At 35.6% G+C, this 18,851-nt stretch overlaps 1 protein-coding gene across 1 annotated transcript in view; it reads right to left on the bottom strand.

Annotated features, from left to right (window-relative positions):
- SUZ12 (SUZ12 polycomb repressive complex 2 subunit) overlaps positions 1–18,851 on the bottom strand; it is a 25,809-nt gene that overhangs the window by 5,625 nt on the left and 1,333 nt on the right. The window contains exons 2-11 of the mRNA XM_010002777.1: positions 16,338–16,480; positions 16,173–16,237; positions 11,429–11,497; positions 8,831–8,880; positions 7,813–7,898; positions 6,141–6,372; positions 5,279–5,381; positions 4,447–4,552; positions 3,908–4,085; positions 166–257 (exon numbers count right to left, since the gene is read on the bottom strand). Coding sequence (XP_010001079.1) covers positions 166–257; positions 3,908–4,085; positions 4,447–4,552; positions 5,279–5,381; positions 6,141–6,372; positions 7,813–7,898; positions 8,831–8,880; positions 11,429–11,497; positions 16,173–16,237; positions 16,338–16,480 — 1,124 coding nt within the window. The remainder of the gene's footprint in view (positions 1–165; positions 258–3,907; positions 4,086–4,446; positions 4,553–5,278; positions 5,382–6,140; positions 6,373–7,812; positions 7,899–8,830; positions 8,881–11,428; positions 11,498–16,172; positions 16,238–16,337; positions 16,481–18,851) is intronic.

Below are 18,851 nucleotides of genomic sequence, written 5' to 3'. Positions count from 1 at the left end.
TAAGAAATATGTGAAATGGCTGTTAACATATGAATCTGAGCCCCTCAAGATATCTGCTAAAAATGCAAATGGAAATTTCCATCCAACTCAGAATATAACTGAACATTTTAATTCCATGCAATATTTGCATTCTGTTTTTCTCCCTTCAATGCTTCTTTCCAATACCTGGTAAAATATTCGCAACTTTTGTCGAGGTTCATTTAAAACATCTCTCTCTTTTCTTGTTTGAAGGTCTGTTGGCAAGGATTCTTTCACAGCTGAAAAACACACACAGACATACACTTCTTTGGTGAAGACAGAAAAAAAAAAGACCTTGTTTCTGACTCAAACATGGAAGCTCTGAAGGAAATGGGTTACTCTCGTGTACTTCCATACATGTAGCAACAAGGAAGACTTGATGTTCAGCTTTCTCCACGAATCTAGAGGCAAACTCATCACTTCTAAACACTTAATGTATCTCCATTTTGGAGAAAGCTTCAGAAAACTTAAAAAACAGATAAAAAGCAACGTTTTTCTTACCCCATCTAAGCAAACAGAGAAATATCTAGGTATACCTAAAAGCAGGTGTGGGTGGGGAATAAAAAAACAAACAGATGGCTGCATGGTAAATACATTGCTTCAATCCCATTTCTGAAAGTTTCCAAAGTCATCCAACAGACAAAACAGTATGAAAGGAACACAAAAAATATTTTATTGAAGCTTTAGCTTATAACTCTTATCCCTCAAACATTTACTGGTTTTGTGTGCAACGGCACTGTTATTGCTGCTCAGCATCTTCCATACATTTTAATCTCACCAAGATTATTTGGTTCCATATGATTAATCAGAAACCTCACATATCTAAGCATGTTTCAAGTCTGCCCTCAGAAGAAACCAAATAATGACACCTAGTTGCTTTTGAATTATGAAAAAGACGGAAAAACAAGTCTCAGCTTTACTGACCAAGAAGATCCAATTATTTTACAGTAAATATTTTGGAGAAAAGGAAAATTTCATCCTCTTCTTGTATGAAAAAGAGAAGAGGCCCAACACTTCAGCCTGCACCACATCAGATAATTAGAATTCCATGGCTCAGTTAGTCTGAGCACTTTGTAATTACAGCAAAGCTTAAGCCACCACATTTACAAAGTCTTTGATGTCTTTATTCCATTGGTCTGCCTTGGGAAGCATGCCAAAGTAAAATGACAACACCAAATTGATATACCCTTGGGAAAGATACACTGGAGCCTTTACTATCAAACACTCTCACTGACAGAAATTTCCTACTAGTTTCACTTTCCTCCTTTCTTGATATTCAGAGACTGAAACCAGCACATCTCTCATAAATACCCTACAGGGCTGCACTCCAACATGTTTCTGCATGAGAGCCTGCTCTGCTATTTCGGAAGGTGGCTCTTGCTGTAACTTTACCCAATCTACTGGGACACTTAGCTTCTCTGATGCAGGAGAAAAATGGGTTCTATCCCAACACAGACTTGCCACATCCCTATTGCCTCTATATTTATTATGTAGTAAACCTGTACACACCTTCTAGAGTTAGTCAACATACAGACATTTCCTCTGCAAGTCTGAGCATAAAACTTGCCTTAAAAATTACCATACAAGCCTCCAAGAAACTCCAAAATACAAGGAGGCCTGGTATGAGGAAGTCAGGGGAAATCAGAACAACTTTTACAGTAAAAGTTAAAATACTTCCCCACTTCTGTTAGCTTTCTTCTATTGGAAATTACTTCACATTTGTATGCATTAAGTGTTGGTCATTCATCCCAATTCCAGAAACCTAAGTGTTTGCAATCCCTAGCTCAATTAAAATGTTCAATTCAGAAGCCAGGAACCAGTCTTACTTAAATATTCTTGCACTCTTTTTTTTTTTTACTCTTTCCAAAGACAAAGGTTGACTGAGGATGTTAGGGATCCTTGTAGACAGTGGTTTCTGCACAGGCAGGGCTGAAGCTCTTCTTCCTCAAACTTTTGTATTAATACACACTAAGACTCTAAAAGCAGTAAAAAGAATTGCCCTCTGGTGGGAAAAGTCTCACCAGACAGGAGCTGTTGTTGAGACATCAAATTTCCCACCATATACTGCAATACAACTGCACATCTGGAAAAGCAGTATTTTTTTCATAATAATCACTCCCTTGCTACTACTTGCCACTACTACAGCTCCAAAACACCAAAGTTACATATTCAACACAAAATCATACTGAAATACCATTTTGCACAAATTCTCCAATTAATTAAGCCTGGAGACAGAACCACTGCACTCCAGGTAATTCCTTCTGTAACAGGGACCTAGAAATTTCCTTAATCATGCAGTCCCAACTGAGTTACAAGCTAGGAAACACTGATCACTTGGAAGTGAATCCAGTGCTCATTGAGAGCCCAGGTATGTTCACAGGCCTTCAAACAACAGGAGCAGCCTGTTGCCTTCCCTACAGTTTGTTTTCCAGCTGTCCTTGGGCCTCACCTGCCAGCATAATGTTCCAAGCCAAAGTTACAAACAACTGTGAGCAAGACAAAAGAAAGTTTCTAGGCCAGCCCCCACTGCCCCTTAGGAAGCACAGGAAAGGTTTAGATTAAATGTGACACCAAGACAGGAAACTGCTATTTTCAATTAAAAATAAAAAAAGGCACAATGGTCATTCAAAGCTGTCCTTGCTTCCTATGTCAAAAAGTATTTTAGTATTAGCTTTTTTAAGCTAAGCTCTGGGACAGCAAGAAAGAAACATGTTTTTAGAAACTTGCTAACAACTGTGCAATTAAGCAACTGAACCTCATACTAATCACAAAATTTGTATTTAAAATATAAAAACTGCATTGCTTTTAATTCCTTGATATAATTATAGCCACCTGGGATGCTACCTACTGTACAGCTACATCACTTTGTGTAGTTTTCAGCTGAGTGGACTTCAGCGTACAATTAGTTACCCCCCCAGCAGCTACCCCAGTATTTTGCAAGAAGATCTAAACAACTCTTGAAAAAGAAAAAAGTAGTTGATTTTAATATCTCAACACATACCCTAATACTACAATCTTCTGCAAAACATCTCACAGCAAGTATATGGCTGTTAATTTTACATCATGCATGTTCTGTCTGTTGGTTTTGTGGTGGTTTTTTTTTAAGTATGCTATCACAGATGCTTTGAGAAAATTAAGGGTCAAACCTTCTAAGTTGCTGAAATGTTCCAGGTAAGACACAGCACTGATACTGATTAGCAAACCTTAAGCAAAGAGAAACATTCCCCAAAGACTTTCCATAAAGAAACTGATGAGGAACATACACCTGTTTTATTTACATATACCTACAAAAATATCAAAGGACATTTGAATTTTCTTTTTCTAAAATAGAACTTAAAACCACCTATGTAAATTTAGGATAAATATAATTTTATATTCAGCAGCTTCACAAGACAAACTTTTTAGGAACAGCAGAATAAGAGGTTCCTAGACATTTCAATAGCTCCTGAACTAATCCGTTTAGTGTGTGTATATATATGTTTTCCAAGAGCTAAATACATCATCTCACTAATTTTAAAAACTGTTTTCACCACAAAGCATAATAGAATAAATATTTACAGAACAGTTATTAAAAGGAGTACAGCAAACCAGATAATGCTGTGAGTCCTATTCACAGATTTTCCCCCCGATTTATTTCAAATCAGGATTTATGAGGATTGTGTATCATCACTTCAACACTGTCATGACTTCAAAGATTCCTCTATTTTTAGCTTTCAAACTTGCCTTAAAAAACCAAAATGCACAAAATATGGGATACAACAAAATCCATTCATTTTTCCTTTCTCATGTGTAAGATTACCTGAAGCAGTTGCATCAGTGTGTCAGGAACCCTGGAGCACACAAGTGCTGAGCAGATGATTATTCAGCAACAAAACCAAAGTTTGCTTACCTATAGTCTGAGTAGGTTTAACAGAATTGGGCTTGTTTTCTTGAGGGAGGCTTTCAGAATTCCGTGTTGCAAGAGGCTTAGCTATAGGAGCTGTAGACTTATCATTTGTGTCGCCTGTCCAACGAAGAGTAAACTGAAGTGTAGGTCCCTGAGAAAATGTTTCAAATGGAGGCAATCTCTGTGGGGGTGGAAATAAAAAATAAACCAGCAGAATTAGTGTCTTCCCAGGTAAACTATCCAATCATAAGTAAGCATTCACAGAATGGAGATGTAAACTTTTTAATCACCTGAAATCCTTGTGTTTTCAACATAAGCATACACATTTAGACATACTAAAACCCCCTAAACCTAAAAACATGACTATGCAGGTTCCTGCACATTCCTGAGCAACCACTTCATGCACATCGTGTGGCAGACACATGGATCTTTGTGAACAGCATTTTTGCAGACCAGTGTCACAGCACTTGGAATGGTGTTTCACCTTAATCCAGACCACTGTAACTGCAGACAGGTCTTTCAGCCCCTGAAAGAATCCATACCTTCCCATCAAGTATTGTTTCCCATGTTGCTCTTTTCTTGCTAATGGGACACTCTTCCATTTCCTGCATGGCCACTTCATATTCCCCATCCAGAAGTTGCAAGCGTCTGTCATGACAAAGTGTGAATTATGAGTCAAACACTTGGGTTCATTGTTTGTCTATCAAAAAGTAGAATATATTTCACAGTAACTAAGTCTCTGTGAATCTAAAGGCAGATTTTCAGGCAAACGTATTTGACAAGTAAATGTGAATCTTAGGCAAACACCACTCATGAGAAAGCTCCCTTATGCCGAACATCAACATAAAGGCCTCCATCCAAGCAATTCCAGGAGATGTAAGAAAGCTACTGTTAATACAAAATTAATACTATGATGGGAAAATTCCTGTGAAGAAATAAAAACCAACCTGAATGACATTCCCTGCAAATAATCTTATTTATTCCTGCTTCATTAATAACTACTCTGTTCTAGCAAGCCAATATGACTTCTAATCAGGCCTCCAGAACTAAAGAATTCTGTCTTCATATCAGACCCATGTGAGATGTAACCTTAAGAGGATTCAACATAGTAAATTTCAAGTATAGGATTCTTAAAAAGAAAAAAAATGCTTTACAGGGACAACAACGGGCAATTTCAACATCTTAAGCAACTTGCTACAATTTCACTTTCCTCCTTATCTCACCCTGCTCCCTCCTATGTATCAGATCTGTTCAGCAAGGCCTGAGAAATTCTGCTTTCTGTTTTATTTTCTTACATTACCCTACAGAGCTATAAAGCCTATTAGGATTTTAACTACTTGTTTATTTTCTCTGTATCATATGTGATCATATTACCTGTTTTTATCAAATACAGTCATTTGTGCTACAAATGTCTTTTCTCCATCTTCACGATTAGAAGAGTTTCTTTTTCTTCTAGCTGGAAGCTCCTCATTGACATCTGCAAAGAAATAAGGTAATATATTACCATGTAAGCACAAAATCAGAAGACTGAACAGCTTCTATGCAACTGTAAACAGAACTGGCTGTTGATTATGTCACGTTTCATACAATAGCAAAGGACACACCATTAAATGAACAGCTCGATGGCAATGGAAAGAGCACTTAGCTTAACAGTAATCATATTTTAATATGTTCACATATAGTTACAATGTAGTCACGTTACTCTGTCAGCATGAAGAATTTGGGATTTGAGCCTCCTCCTCTCGTAGCTATAAAACAGTTAAAAGTTTTTCATTCTATATCCACTCTTCAAGGTTGTAATATTTGTAATGTAACATATGTCTTGACAAGATTAAGAAAATAGCTTAAAAAAATTGTTATAAAGGTATTTTCTTTATTGGCTAGCCAGGTAGTTCTGATGAGTCAGCTGAGTCAGGAGCTACCAGTGTTGCTGGAGGTTCAATGACAGTCACAGCAACCACAGCTCTAATATGATTCACCCCCCATTTGTGCTTCCTCACATCTTCACCATCAGAAATTGGTAAAATCTAGTGTTAAATTTAAACAGAATTGGAAGAACAGTTTCTAGCTACCAGCTGTACTTAAGTCCCACCCTGAAAAAGAATGAAAGCAAATGAAAGCAAATCCAGTCACTCATCTATTACTGGCCCTTCTCAGAGTCTGCCCTGTGCTGCAGACCAGGACTGTACACATGCCTACTAGATAAGCCTTGTAAAACCACATTTGAAGACTTTACCAATGTTTTCATTAGTTTCACCGTTGATCAGTCCATTAAACTCTCTTCTTCCTGGGCGAGTTACTCTGAATAACAAGGAGTACGACTTGACCATGTGGCTGTTGCTTGGTTCAAACTCATTGCTGGAAACTGCGAGTGATGGGAAGTTGCCTGGTTTTATTTGGCTGAGGTCTGGGTTTAAAGGCACCTGCTTTTTACCTGTAGGAACCTGCCTTACTGGACAACTGACATCCTGCAGGAAAACAGGAAAGCTAAGGTTTAGGTTTTTAGAATACAAAGCAGAGACATTTAAGTGTTAAAATTTATGTTAATTATTTATGAATTGTCCTTGTCCTGCCATATTTTTGAAAATAAGCCTTGTAACAGATGTATGTTAGAAAAATCAGGAACAGCAATCCTAGGTTTTCAATGCAAAAATAGATATTTGAAAGTGTAACTAAACCTGACATTTTATAACCACTTCTGGCAGCAGCCATTTTTCTCTAAGTGATTAAATTAACACTAACATGAGGCATTCAGAAGGATTGTAGAACAGTCATTAATACTAATTTAATTCTGTTTACCTAAAGAAATTAAATGTTTTGGTTATACACATATATTTCAAGGGCTTCCTATCTTCTTGCAATATTACAAAGTGCACTTTGTCCTATCTAGGAGATAAAGAACCACTTACCTAGGATTTATTATAGTTAGTATCTCTCAAATAGATCATTGAACACTGTGTAGTACTGGACAAACAAGGCAAGATGGCCTAATTATGAAACTTGCAGCAAAGCATTTCAAATCACCATCAGCACCTCCTGCTTTTACCATATTTATTCCTATTACAGCAGGTAACAAAACTGGCTAGAAACAACATTAACTCTCAAAAAACATGTCAAAACAGCTTAATATTCTTAGGGGAAATAGACAAAGTTCTGACTGCAGATCTTTCCCTTTTTGGTTAAAGATTACAGCATACCTAACTGAACCTCCCATATTCCCAGAGCTGCAAAGATAATTTGCCAACTGGAGTGAAACGTACATAGCTAAAATAGCAAGCAAATTTAAAAATGCTTCAAAAAAACAAAAGGTATGAAAATTGTTTATGATTCATAGTAGCTAAAATGTGCAATAATTGAGATGATCAGCATAAAAAACATAGTTACAAGGAAAGAGCCAAGACTTGGCAGGAATTCAAAACAATAGCAATTTGTTTCTTTTTTATTCTAAACTCTAAAGGGCCCAGAGTATTTTATGATTTTGTGACTGGTTTACTTAAGTATCTGGACATTAGAAGAGAATTAACAGTTTAAAGATGTGCTACAAAACATTCAAGTAAAAATAGAGGTGGCTGCGATTCACAATGAGTGAATCTGAGTGAATTTGACATTCAAGTAAGCTAAACTCAATTAACAATGTTTTATTTTTAACTTCCATTTATTTCTGACACAGCAAAATCCATACATATATATATTTGCTTCTCCAGAATCCTTTACTGACTCAGTAGAAAACAACTTGAATAGATTAGTCCCTAAACTTAAAGATTAAAATCATCTCAACAGAAGCATCATTTCACCATTACCTTCTTGTATGGCAACATTAATTAGGTGTTCTAGAATCAGGTAAACATTTTGCATCAGGTAAACATTTTGCTTGAATATATATTAAAAGTTTGACAACTCATTTTTACCTTTCGTTTCTTGTGGCAAACTTTCACAAGCAATACTTCCAGGGTTACAGAATTTTGTTCATTCTCTGAGTTTTGTGATGGCTTATCTAAAGAGAGAAATATTTTACATTCTGAATAAGTGAAGATCTACTCAACAGTGTAAATCCACGAGTAATTACTTTTTAACCATAGGTACCTCCAGGCACAAAGACCTCTAGTCAAATTATAAGTTTCAGTCCTCCCCAAAGTTACTGCAAATTCCCACTTGAGAACATACCCTCCCCAGCTACTCTAATACTAACATATTAAAATGCACAGTTGATTGCCAAAGCTTTAAAAAAGTAAGCTTGCTACCTTTGTCATTGCCAAAACCTTTCTATAGTAGAGAAAAAGGATAAGGGTAGATTCAAGGGAAGACAGAAAACACTAATCACAGACAAGTCAAATTATTTCAATTTTTTTTTTCTTTACAGCTTTCAAACTCTGAATTTGGTTTGTATCAAATCTTAAAATACAGATGCTATTAGATATGAACATAAAACTAAAAAAAGCCACAACTCTTTAAGGTTGTGCAATGTCAGGATAGCTGATATGGTCTTTGTCTCACCTCTAGTCTCTAATTGATGAAGTTTATTATCAGGCTTCTATTTTAAATTAAACACCACTGGTTCTTTGAACTACTTGAAGACTGAGGTTTATTTTAAAGCTACTTCAAATATCCCAAACTCCCATAAAATCACTTTGTTCAGGAACTCTTCAAGGTCTATTTCATTTTGAATGGATAATGACTTGAAGTATTTATCAAAATCACTGTTTTCTACTAAAATCCTGTAAGTTCCATCCACTCAACATTACAATTATGCTACAATATATTTAAAGCCTCATTGAAGGTATTGTAACTAATGGGATACTCTGAACTTAATTACCCTAAAATCTGCACCCAAAGAGCAGAGATTCAAAATATTCCCCTCACAGATCCATATTAATTTCAAAGGTGCTACACAAATCAACTGCAGAATGAATGAACTAGCAAACATACCATTTTTATGGAAGAACCCAGTAAATGTAAGCTGCAAATGAGCCGACAAGCTAAATATAAAAAAGGAGAGGAAATATTAGAACAAGTAAGTGGTTTCTTCACACAGCAGCCACTCCACTCACAGATGTTCAGGACAGGCCTACCCAAGAGGCAGAACTAAAATGAAATGGTCCATCTCTCTCACTTGGAAACTGCCTGGATACAGCAGCTGCAACTGATGCAAAGTTGTAGACCAGCTTTCTCTTTATAACTGATTATCTCTGTGGATACTATAATGTGATATATTAAAAAGAAAACAACAACAACAAAAAGCAAAGATTTAAACACTGCAGCAGAAGGGCACTGTTTGAAGGTGTGAGATCTTGCCTTCACAGGCAGGCAAACACATTGCCATGACATTCATAAGCCACAGAGATGAGTTTTGGTGAAAATTTTCAACAACTTCACCCTGAACCACGCACTTGGTATTTTTAACAAGTATTTTTAGGTTTGGTAAGCAGAATATTTAAAATGGGGAAGTTACAGACTGAGAAATCAAGATTACCAGTCACATCAAGTCCATATCATCTATACACATGCAATCAAAATAATAATTGTCCCCTTTTTGTTCCAGAGCATTGCAATTTGTAGCTACTCTTCTGCTGACTACAGATCCATCTTGTTTCAGATTGTTAAATTCAGAATACATTTCAGCTTAAGGCAAGTATTCACAAACCTAGGCTAAAACGGGCCTCAAAAGCACTTAGTATTTTTGAAGTACATAGAACTGAACAAAATATTGTCTGTTACACTAGAATAGATACAATTTTGAGCACCTTCAATGACTTTTAGGAAGATACAATTTGACATTAAACATCTGTTTTTAAACACATTCTGGAGAGCACTGAGATTAGTGAAAGTGCCCAACAGCTTCAGCATTCAAAAAATTGCACCTATATCAACTTGCAACATTCACCTGTGTCAATTTTCCAGAACAATTCTAGTCTAAAGTACATGATTGTTCATAGATGTGAAAGCACAAGAAGCAACACACACAGATCCACAGTCTGACTATTTTGTTTTGACATGAACCTTATCCTTAAGAACAGAATATTCACCTAGCAAGTATCCACAATATATGGAACAGAAGTTAATTAAGAAAAAAAATAATATACAGTAAATGTATAAAACCTCTTAGAACACAAGATTTATAAATTTTTATCAGAATAAGTTGTATCTAGCATGGTTGCCCCTGAAGTAGGCTAGTAATTTGTTAACACTATGGAAAAAGAACATCTGGTTAAAAACCAAGCAAACAAACACCCACCACAGAAAAACACCTTAACAGGTCTTCACACATTCCAGCAACTTAGGTTAGTCTTTTATATGTCTGGTTTTGTTTTAAAATTTCCAGAATGTTTTCAATTTCATTGTCTATCAGTATATTAAATAGAAGGGTTTGGGCAAATTATTTACAGTCTTTCTACCAAAAAAGAACATAAAACCAACCTGAAGGACTAGAACAGATCTCTGAATTGTATAGATTAGAACAAAATTACTCTGGAATTCTTACAATGGATTGGTTAATTTCCACCATATATACTTTAAGAAAAAACCTGGGTGTTTAATTCATACATAAAGACTATAATTTAAGAAAATAATTTATGGTCATCATCTATCACACTCAAATATCACACACCATATGATACATCACTTCTCAGTGAATTAGCTTTTTACAGAATTTTATTTCAGCAACTAGGAAACTTGTCAAGAAACAACAGACCCGGCATATTTGCTATGCCTCCTTCTTGCCATCATTACAAGGACAAGCTAGGATGAAAATGAGCTGAAACACTCCAGCCCCAAGTTTTACATCTCTGCTAAACTTTGACTTTTGCCAAATACAATACAGCAAGTTCAGCAAGGGCTCAGTCTTTTCTTCTGAAGCAAAGTAGCAAGACCTGATAAAATGAGATTTATCTAACGGTGAAGTGTATTACATAACTCTTGTGGGGGAAAAAGCCTAAGATGAAAAAAAAAAACACAACAAAAAAACCCAAACAGGTACAGCAGTATAAAGGTAATTACAAGTATAAAGTATAAAGGTAATTAATGTTTCAGTTAGAAATCAGAGGAAGCCCTTTGCAAATTGACAATTCCTTAAGAATTATACTTGAAAGTATCTATTGAAGAGAAACACTGTTATTCAGGTAGAACCACGTAAAGGTTTAACACGAGACGTATGTGATTATTTTTTTTTTTACATAATTATGAACATAAGGTTAAAGATATATATATATGTATATATCTGTACATACCTACAAAAGCCCCAAATAGTATAACAATGTAGTATTTTCCCAAATCTGCCTACTTGACGCTTCTATATAGATTTCAAGAAGTGGCATGATAAATATTGGAATTTTATCCTGATACTGCTTTTCTCCAAGTTTCTAAGTGATCCATAGACATATTTTAAGATTCTGGAAGCAACATTTCAAACAGTAAGTGCTTTGCTTCTAATAATTACTCTATATCACTAATTTTCTCAAAAAGACTTGAGATTTAGCACACACATGTGCTTATTTGTACATACACACACAAATATAAGCAGGACAGTACCTGTGAGATTCTTGTTCTCCCTTCATTTTCTCTACTTTTGATAACATGTCATCTACTTTGAACGTTTTCCTGTGAAGAAGAAGAAGAGTAGTTTCATATAGCCACTATTCTCATAATATATAACAAGAAAATTTATTCAACCTAAACTTTTATTTGGTTTTCTATCTGAAGATGTCTGTACCTATAATTTTACCATTCTGTTCAGAAAGCACTCTTTCTATACTTTTTCTGGCACACCCATGTTGTAGGGAAACAACTGCAATACAGCCATACAGTATCAAAATAATACAGCTAATTAAACCCAGACCTCTGAGAAGTAATACTACTGCTCATAACAAGTGTCATTTAACAGCACCTTATTCAAATCTTGCAATGAACATGTCTAACCACACTTTGCTTTGGTCAAAGAAAATCTTCCTGCTTTAGTGACACTTTTCCCTATTAGGAACATAAATGCCAGCTCTTCAGTCATTACTATTTTAATCATGATCATAAAAATGAAAAACACTTACAACCTTATCTGATAAAATAGTGAAGAACCTAATAATAATATAAAAAAATCTTTACTTCTTCACAACATTAAATGGACACAATACAAATAATTAAATCTGAAGCTACTTCTAGAGCACACTCACAAAAAAAAGGGAGGAGGGCTGACAAGCAATGGCAATAATGTCATGATGAAGAATCACTTCAAACCATTTCTCTCTGTAATTCTGACATCAGTTTGTGCATGCTCATGTGTTCATTCTGTTCTACCATATATACAATTTAATGTTTACTGCTAAATGAAGTTCACTCATGAACAGAAGTTATTAAATCATTTCCACAATAGGTTTTTGTTTTTTTTTTCTCAAGGAAAATTAATGCTCTTGGACCTAGGTGCCAACACAATTGCACTAGGCTAGACTGACACACCATAAGCTTCAAGGGCATCCTTCCTTCATGTATATCTTAGAAAAATGAATTAAGAACAAAAGCTGTTGTCAAATACTGGATTTCTTTTAGGGGGAACAACACGACATGCTCTGGGGAAATGGGAAGCATCATCCATCTACAGAAATACCCTGACTGAAGAAACACTGATGTCATACATTGTCTACATTCAGCATGTAAAGCATCCAAATTATTTAGTTACAAATCACATGGTGACTAAACAGCAACACTGGACAAGAAACACTAGGTAAGAAGTACAGGGTTGCAGTCAGAGAAAAATAATTATGATGTGTAGTAAACAATCAGTGATTCAAAGCTTTACTCAGCCTAAGATTCACATAGATGACACATTCACAAACTGACTCACCTACACTAAAATCTGGGACTATTAAAATGAATGTTGCAATGCTCAGTTTTAAAGCAAGAGATGTCAATAGAGAAATTTGTCAAACATTTCAGACTCTAAGGTAAAAAAGTCTCTGCATGTACTTTGCCCAAGCTCACCAAAATCAGCCACTGTTCTGCAGAACAGCAAATACCTTTAGAAGGCTTTCTTAAGACTAAAGAATTGCTTAATGCAGCTCTAGAGCAAAGCCAGGTCATGATCGGAATATAAGCTGGAAACCAGCTAAGAGACAAACACATGTCAGGAAAACGGGAAAGTTTAATAACCTTTCATAAAATACACTAATATCTGACACAGTTTACGTGTAATATTTGTGAGCATTGCTGATGCAGAAAGCACAATGACAACCTTTCCTAATGTCAGACTCTGTTAAAACAAGAATCCTCCTAAAAATCTTTCACAAAAACTGAAAATAGCAACCAAAAAGCCAAATTAAATAACAATTGCTGCCTTTGAAGTGAACTTGCAAGAACATTTTAAAAATACACAAATTACTTTACACTGAATTATTATTTTTAGGTTACTGTGTTCTCAGGCACAACAGACAATTTTTTGTAATAAACATCTCTACATGCAGGACTTTGAAGACAGCATTTACTTGTGCTACAAGTATGTGCATCTTGAGCATTCATTCCCTTCTCCACCCACTCTTATTCCAGTCAAGCACAGTAATAATTAACAAAGTATTACAAGTCACTTCATAGCATGCCATTGCTCTGCCAATAAAGAAATAAAAAATATTTCCTTTATCCGAATACTGTATGGGAAGCAACTTTCACTAACTAAATTCATTCCAACATCATGATCTGGTCTAATAAACCAGTAACACTTGAAGATAGAGCAACAGGCAGAAAGCCCAGTTCAGTTCTCCATCAAGTATGACCTGACACAGGAACATTACCTCTCCAGTGATAAGCAATTTCAATACTTTAACCCAAGTTGACACATGCCCATTAACTTACTCCCTCTCAACATTTCTCTATACTTGCAAGCATTCTGGACTTTACACAGTATTAAACATTTGGACCAACATCAATGGAAAATTTCTTGGTAAAAGTGCAGTTTTCCTTCCCTACCTCCAAGTGATAAATTTGTGTGGCATTTTTCTCAGACTACCGTAGAGCTAGAGACAAAAGATGGGGAGCTGTAATAGGTACATTCTATAAAGTCTGGAGATAACATCTTTATATTTTACATACAACAATGGCAAACAATTAAAAAATGGCAGAATTAAGAAGTTCTAGGGAAATAAATAAAAAATATACATGTATAGTCATGGCCCACATCAGTAGGCTAACAATGATGCAGCTCCAAAAGATAGTTCTTTGCAGAGAAAACTCTGCATACAAACATTTTTACTACACTGAAGCTAAGTACTTTTTTTTTTTTTCCTAATATAAGCCTCAGGAAGATCATCTACTCTAGTTTGGGTATTTTTCCTCTTTAAAGCCCCTTTTTTACCAGAATAAACACAATCATATACCTCACCTATTTCTATTGAATGAAAAATGGCAATTACAGTCTTGTACACATTTGAAAGTGTTTACCAGCACAGCCCAGCAAACAACTATCCTGCTAACCCCTCCTCTGGAAGTTCAGTTGAGAATGTTTTGACAGTAAATCTAGGTAGTTCAAATTATCTTTAATACACAGCTTTTGTGGTTTTAACGAGGCTCAAGGAGGACCACAGCACTGATAGCACAGAAAAGCAGGAGGGGAGGACTCAGAGAAGAACACACTTCTTTGCAATTATCTTCTGGGTTTTTTCCCCTCAACTACAGTAGCTCACTTCTGTTGCACTGTGTTTTTATAATGAAAATATACCTAAATGTTTTACTTCATCTCCCTAGACATAATTATCAGAATAATTTTAGTAAGTCAGTATTGTCAGAAAACTACTGAGTAAAAGGGCTATTAATCTGACTTACTAGAACACTCAAATCACAGCTCTACAACACGTGTTAAGGGAACTACTAAAAATCAGTATGTTTCAAGAAGAAACTAAGCATCACTTGTGCAGCTGAAGTTGAACTGGAATGTGGAACAGTGGACAACAAACAAAATGTACATGCAACTCTAGCACAGATCCAAAGAAAGGTAAAAGAACATTACGTATTTCAACCACCTATAAGTAAACACAAGTTACAAGCACAAGCTTCCTGTTGCACAATTCTAGTTTAAAAAACCCAAATGAAACAAAAAAACACAACCCTGTAACACCCTAAACATTTTCTATTACAATTTGGCTCTGCCCTATTTTAAAATAGCAAACTATTCACTTTGGTAACTTTGGAAAGAAAAAACAAGTAGCAACTTCAAATTGAAAACAAAATAAAAATCTGAACACTGCCTAAGTACCTAAGTTGTATGTTATGGATTCAATTTGAAGAAAAACTTCTCTTGGAGCATTAAAGTTAATAGTAAGATCACTAAACATCCAAGAGATTAAATAATATCTAATACAGATTTAAATAAAAACATGCAAATTCTATTGCTCAACAGATCATTCAAATATTACCTTCCTTAGCTACAAATATAGCTTAATTAGAATTGTCTGCATGATCAGATTTTATGGCTATTCCTTAGGCATTTGTGATTAATTTCAGTCCCACAGCAACTGTTTCCAAGTGATAAGAACTTCAGTGTTAAAACATACCAGAATAAGTGTTAAGAGACTACACAAAAATCCAAAGTGTAAAAAGTTATTTTCAGCAAATGAAAGGACTTTGTGACTCTGCTAACCATTCATGCCCACTGTACTTTTCACTCTGTAGAACTGATGAAGCCTACTGACACGCAGTTGTAGCACCTCAGGATGGGAATTACTATTTTGCAAAGTCAAAACCGAAGTCCATTTTTCAGATGTATCCAGTTCAAAGCAACCTTTTTAAAGCATCTACTGGACTTTTTGTAAAATGCTATGAACTGACCTCCTTAATTTTTCATATTTTAAAATCATTTCAGAAATAATTACTGGATACTTCCAAGACTAATTAACAAAACCAGTAGTTTGCTTTTTTTCAAATAAGCAGTTCAATTACAGTTTAAACTAAAATGTAAACTCAGATGTTACACAGTTTCATTTGGTTTATAACAAGTTCTCCCCTAAACCAGAAATAAAACGTGGGAAAATCAGTTAGGATCTGCAGATAGTTAAGTTATCCACATTTCAGTATTCCCAGTATCAACAGAAATCACAAAGTCGCATACAACCTTAAACTGCAGAAAAGTTCTTAGGTCTCAGAAATCAACTGATTCATACATTGTTTTTAAGATCTTCAAAACAAAAAGGTCATATTTTACACACCTCGTGAAAAGAGGAGGTCACCCTCCACTATTTTTTAGACTTCTGCTACTTGGTTAACATTTTAGGATTGTTTTAAAACAACAAAACAATTTTACCTTTTGATATTTGTTCGGGAGTTTCTGTGAGACATGTAAGTGAGAGTTCTGTGCAAAAATATTGGCTGGAGTTAAAAAAAAAAAAAAAAAGAAAAAGAAAAGAAGTTATGCTTTAATATTTCCTAAAAGTCCAAAGTAAAGGAGTGATAAAGACTAATTACTCACTGCTATTAGATTCCGGGTACGTAGAAATCTGTATATCTGTGTTGGTTCTAAGAAAAAGAAATAGATGTTACCCAAATTACCATATACCTTCAGAAAGACTGTCTTATACTGATTAAAAAGTATCTTATTTACCATCCCAAAGCCTAAGTTAACAACTCAAAGGTTACTCCACCTATTATATAACACAAAGCAACTTCTTGTTTAAGCTACCATCTTGCTCTCCACAAAATAAGCTTCATACAGGCTTTATATCATAAAAGGGCAGGGAAGAAAAATCTTAATATATTACAATCAATTATTGAATAGTAAAGTTTTCTTCATGAAGTTAATGAACATACTGGATATGACACCAAACTAATATACTAAATTTACATTTGGTATCCAATTGTTTTATCTTTCTGCAAAGTACCAAGGTCACTTGCACAAGGTATCAAAACAAGAAGGATTGTCAGTTGACTATGACACATTACAGATCATTCTAGGCTAGGAAATTCATTTCCAAAACCTTTTACATTCGTAGGATCAGGAAAAGGTTGATTCCGGTACAACAGCTACTGTTTCAAAGAGAATTAATACAGCCAGGTGCAATATTGTAGCATCATTTGAAAAAGGTGCAATAGCCAAAGGTCAAAAGAGCAAGACTTGCCTACAGAAAAGAGAGCCTTCAGTTTAGTTATAACCAATTTGGTTAAATCAGGACAAAAAATGTTTCTGTCTGGATCAGGTTATCTCCAGCAAGAATTCCCACCTAAACTGAAATACACCCTTTTAAAACTGAAATAAAAGCCAGCTTCATTAGGCAACATCAACAAGACACTTAGAAATTACTTGATAAAACACGTTAAGTGTATTAGAAAAAGAGAAAGGAGAATGCCTTGATGTCCATGCTAAGACTTCCTCCATCTCCCACATAAAGAAAATAACTACTTATTTTTTAAGAAGTACACAACTTTTTTTTCATATGACTGCAAAACTTTTCTTTCAAATGGCTGGAGAACTTATAGTAATTTATGTAGTACTGTGATGAGAAGTGAAAAAGGACAGCATTTTATACTTCTCATTTTTAGTTTTTAAAAGTGTGATTCAGCCTTATTTCTACATTTATGAATGTATTATGACAAAGAATCTATGATTAGGACATACAGCTATTTGACAAGAAAATCTCAAAATGATGCCAGTATTTCCTTTTAGAAGCCTGATGAAAACCAGTAAAATTCTGCTTAATGCAAATTACCATAACTAAAATCTGTATTTTTCAAGTTAAGATAATAGACAGAAAACAAAGAAATTAAGAAACATCCACTTTGCTAAGACGTGAAAATACAGAGTGGTCACAACTTTTAAAGAAACATCCTGTTTTTTTCAGTCACCAAAACAAGATGACAACTGTTATTGAGAAAGGTATGAAAACATTAAATTACATTCACAAGGATGTAATTCAATGAAAAGACAGCGACACTGCTGCTTCAACCTCAGGTTTCCCAAGTAGAAGAATTCTGAAACACACTTTTCAACCTGCAGACAGACATGTGTTTCACAAGCTCGTATTACTCAGCAAAAGCTTAAAATAATTCTTTATCTTTTTCCAGCATATGACCTTGAAAAGGGACAAAAACACTCGGGAAAAAAGCAATTCAATGCAATATGCGCTGGGATTTTTTTCTGCCCCAATATTTACTTCTTGTGGTTTTCCCATAACATTCATACTACAGAGTTAATGTGCAATAATACATTTACACTTCAACACACTCCTGATCATCACCTGCACAACTCTTATGCTTCCCTTGTCTGACAGACTGAGGTCAGGGAATTTTTCCCCCATCTCAGACACTGAATGAACTTCTTAAAACTCATTTGTCACTGGACTTATTTGCAGCACAGGATTTACTGAAGACGCAGCTTTATTAGCAGGGCCTTGGTTCAAAGGATCCCACATCATTAAGGATTTGAAACATCACCAAGAACTCTCAAACTTCCTCAAACACTGTCACCCTTTGTAGCAAGTGAGAGCGAGCTGTGACAGCAGCAATCCCAGGATGGGATCATGTGTTTAGTAGGGCACTTAAAATCTCCTTCGTATCCCAGCAAAAATGCTTCAGTACCATGTAAGTTTATTACTAGGCTGTCCTTTTAAATCAGATTTCCATAAACAACTTTCTGGTGCATCCAAGAGGATTCTCCTTCTATTTGGAACCGCCACAGGGTGATGCCTGGGTCGCAAAGGTCAATTTCCAATATGAAATCTCAACTAAGGGACAATTATTGCCAGACAAAGAAAAACCAAGTATAGCGAAGGATTAATCACATCCCGTTCAAAAGGGGCTCGAAAAGCAGTCGCCAAAGAGGGAAGAGCCTCCCCGTTCCCAACTCCCCAGTGCCTGCCCGGGCTGTGAGAGGAGGGCAGAACCAGACCCCCGAAAGCCTGATGGGAAGTGTGAGTGAGACCAAGTTCACGGGCTGCGCAGCTCACGCCCCCGCCCCGCACCGCCGGGCCCTGCCAGCCCTGCCCGCACC

Source organism: Chaetura pelagica, unplaced genomic scaffold (genome assembly GCF_000747805.2).
Source record: "Chaetura pelagica isolate M959 unplaced genomic scaffold, ChaPel_1.0 scaffold47, whole genome shotgun sequence".
NCBI classification, from domain to species: Eukaryota; Metazoa; Chordata; class Aves; order Apodiformes; family Apodidae; genus Chaetura; species Chaetura pelagica.
Note: the sequence above shows the minus strand (reverse complement) of the source record. Positions and strands in the feature narration are given on the sequence as shown.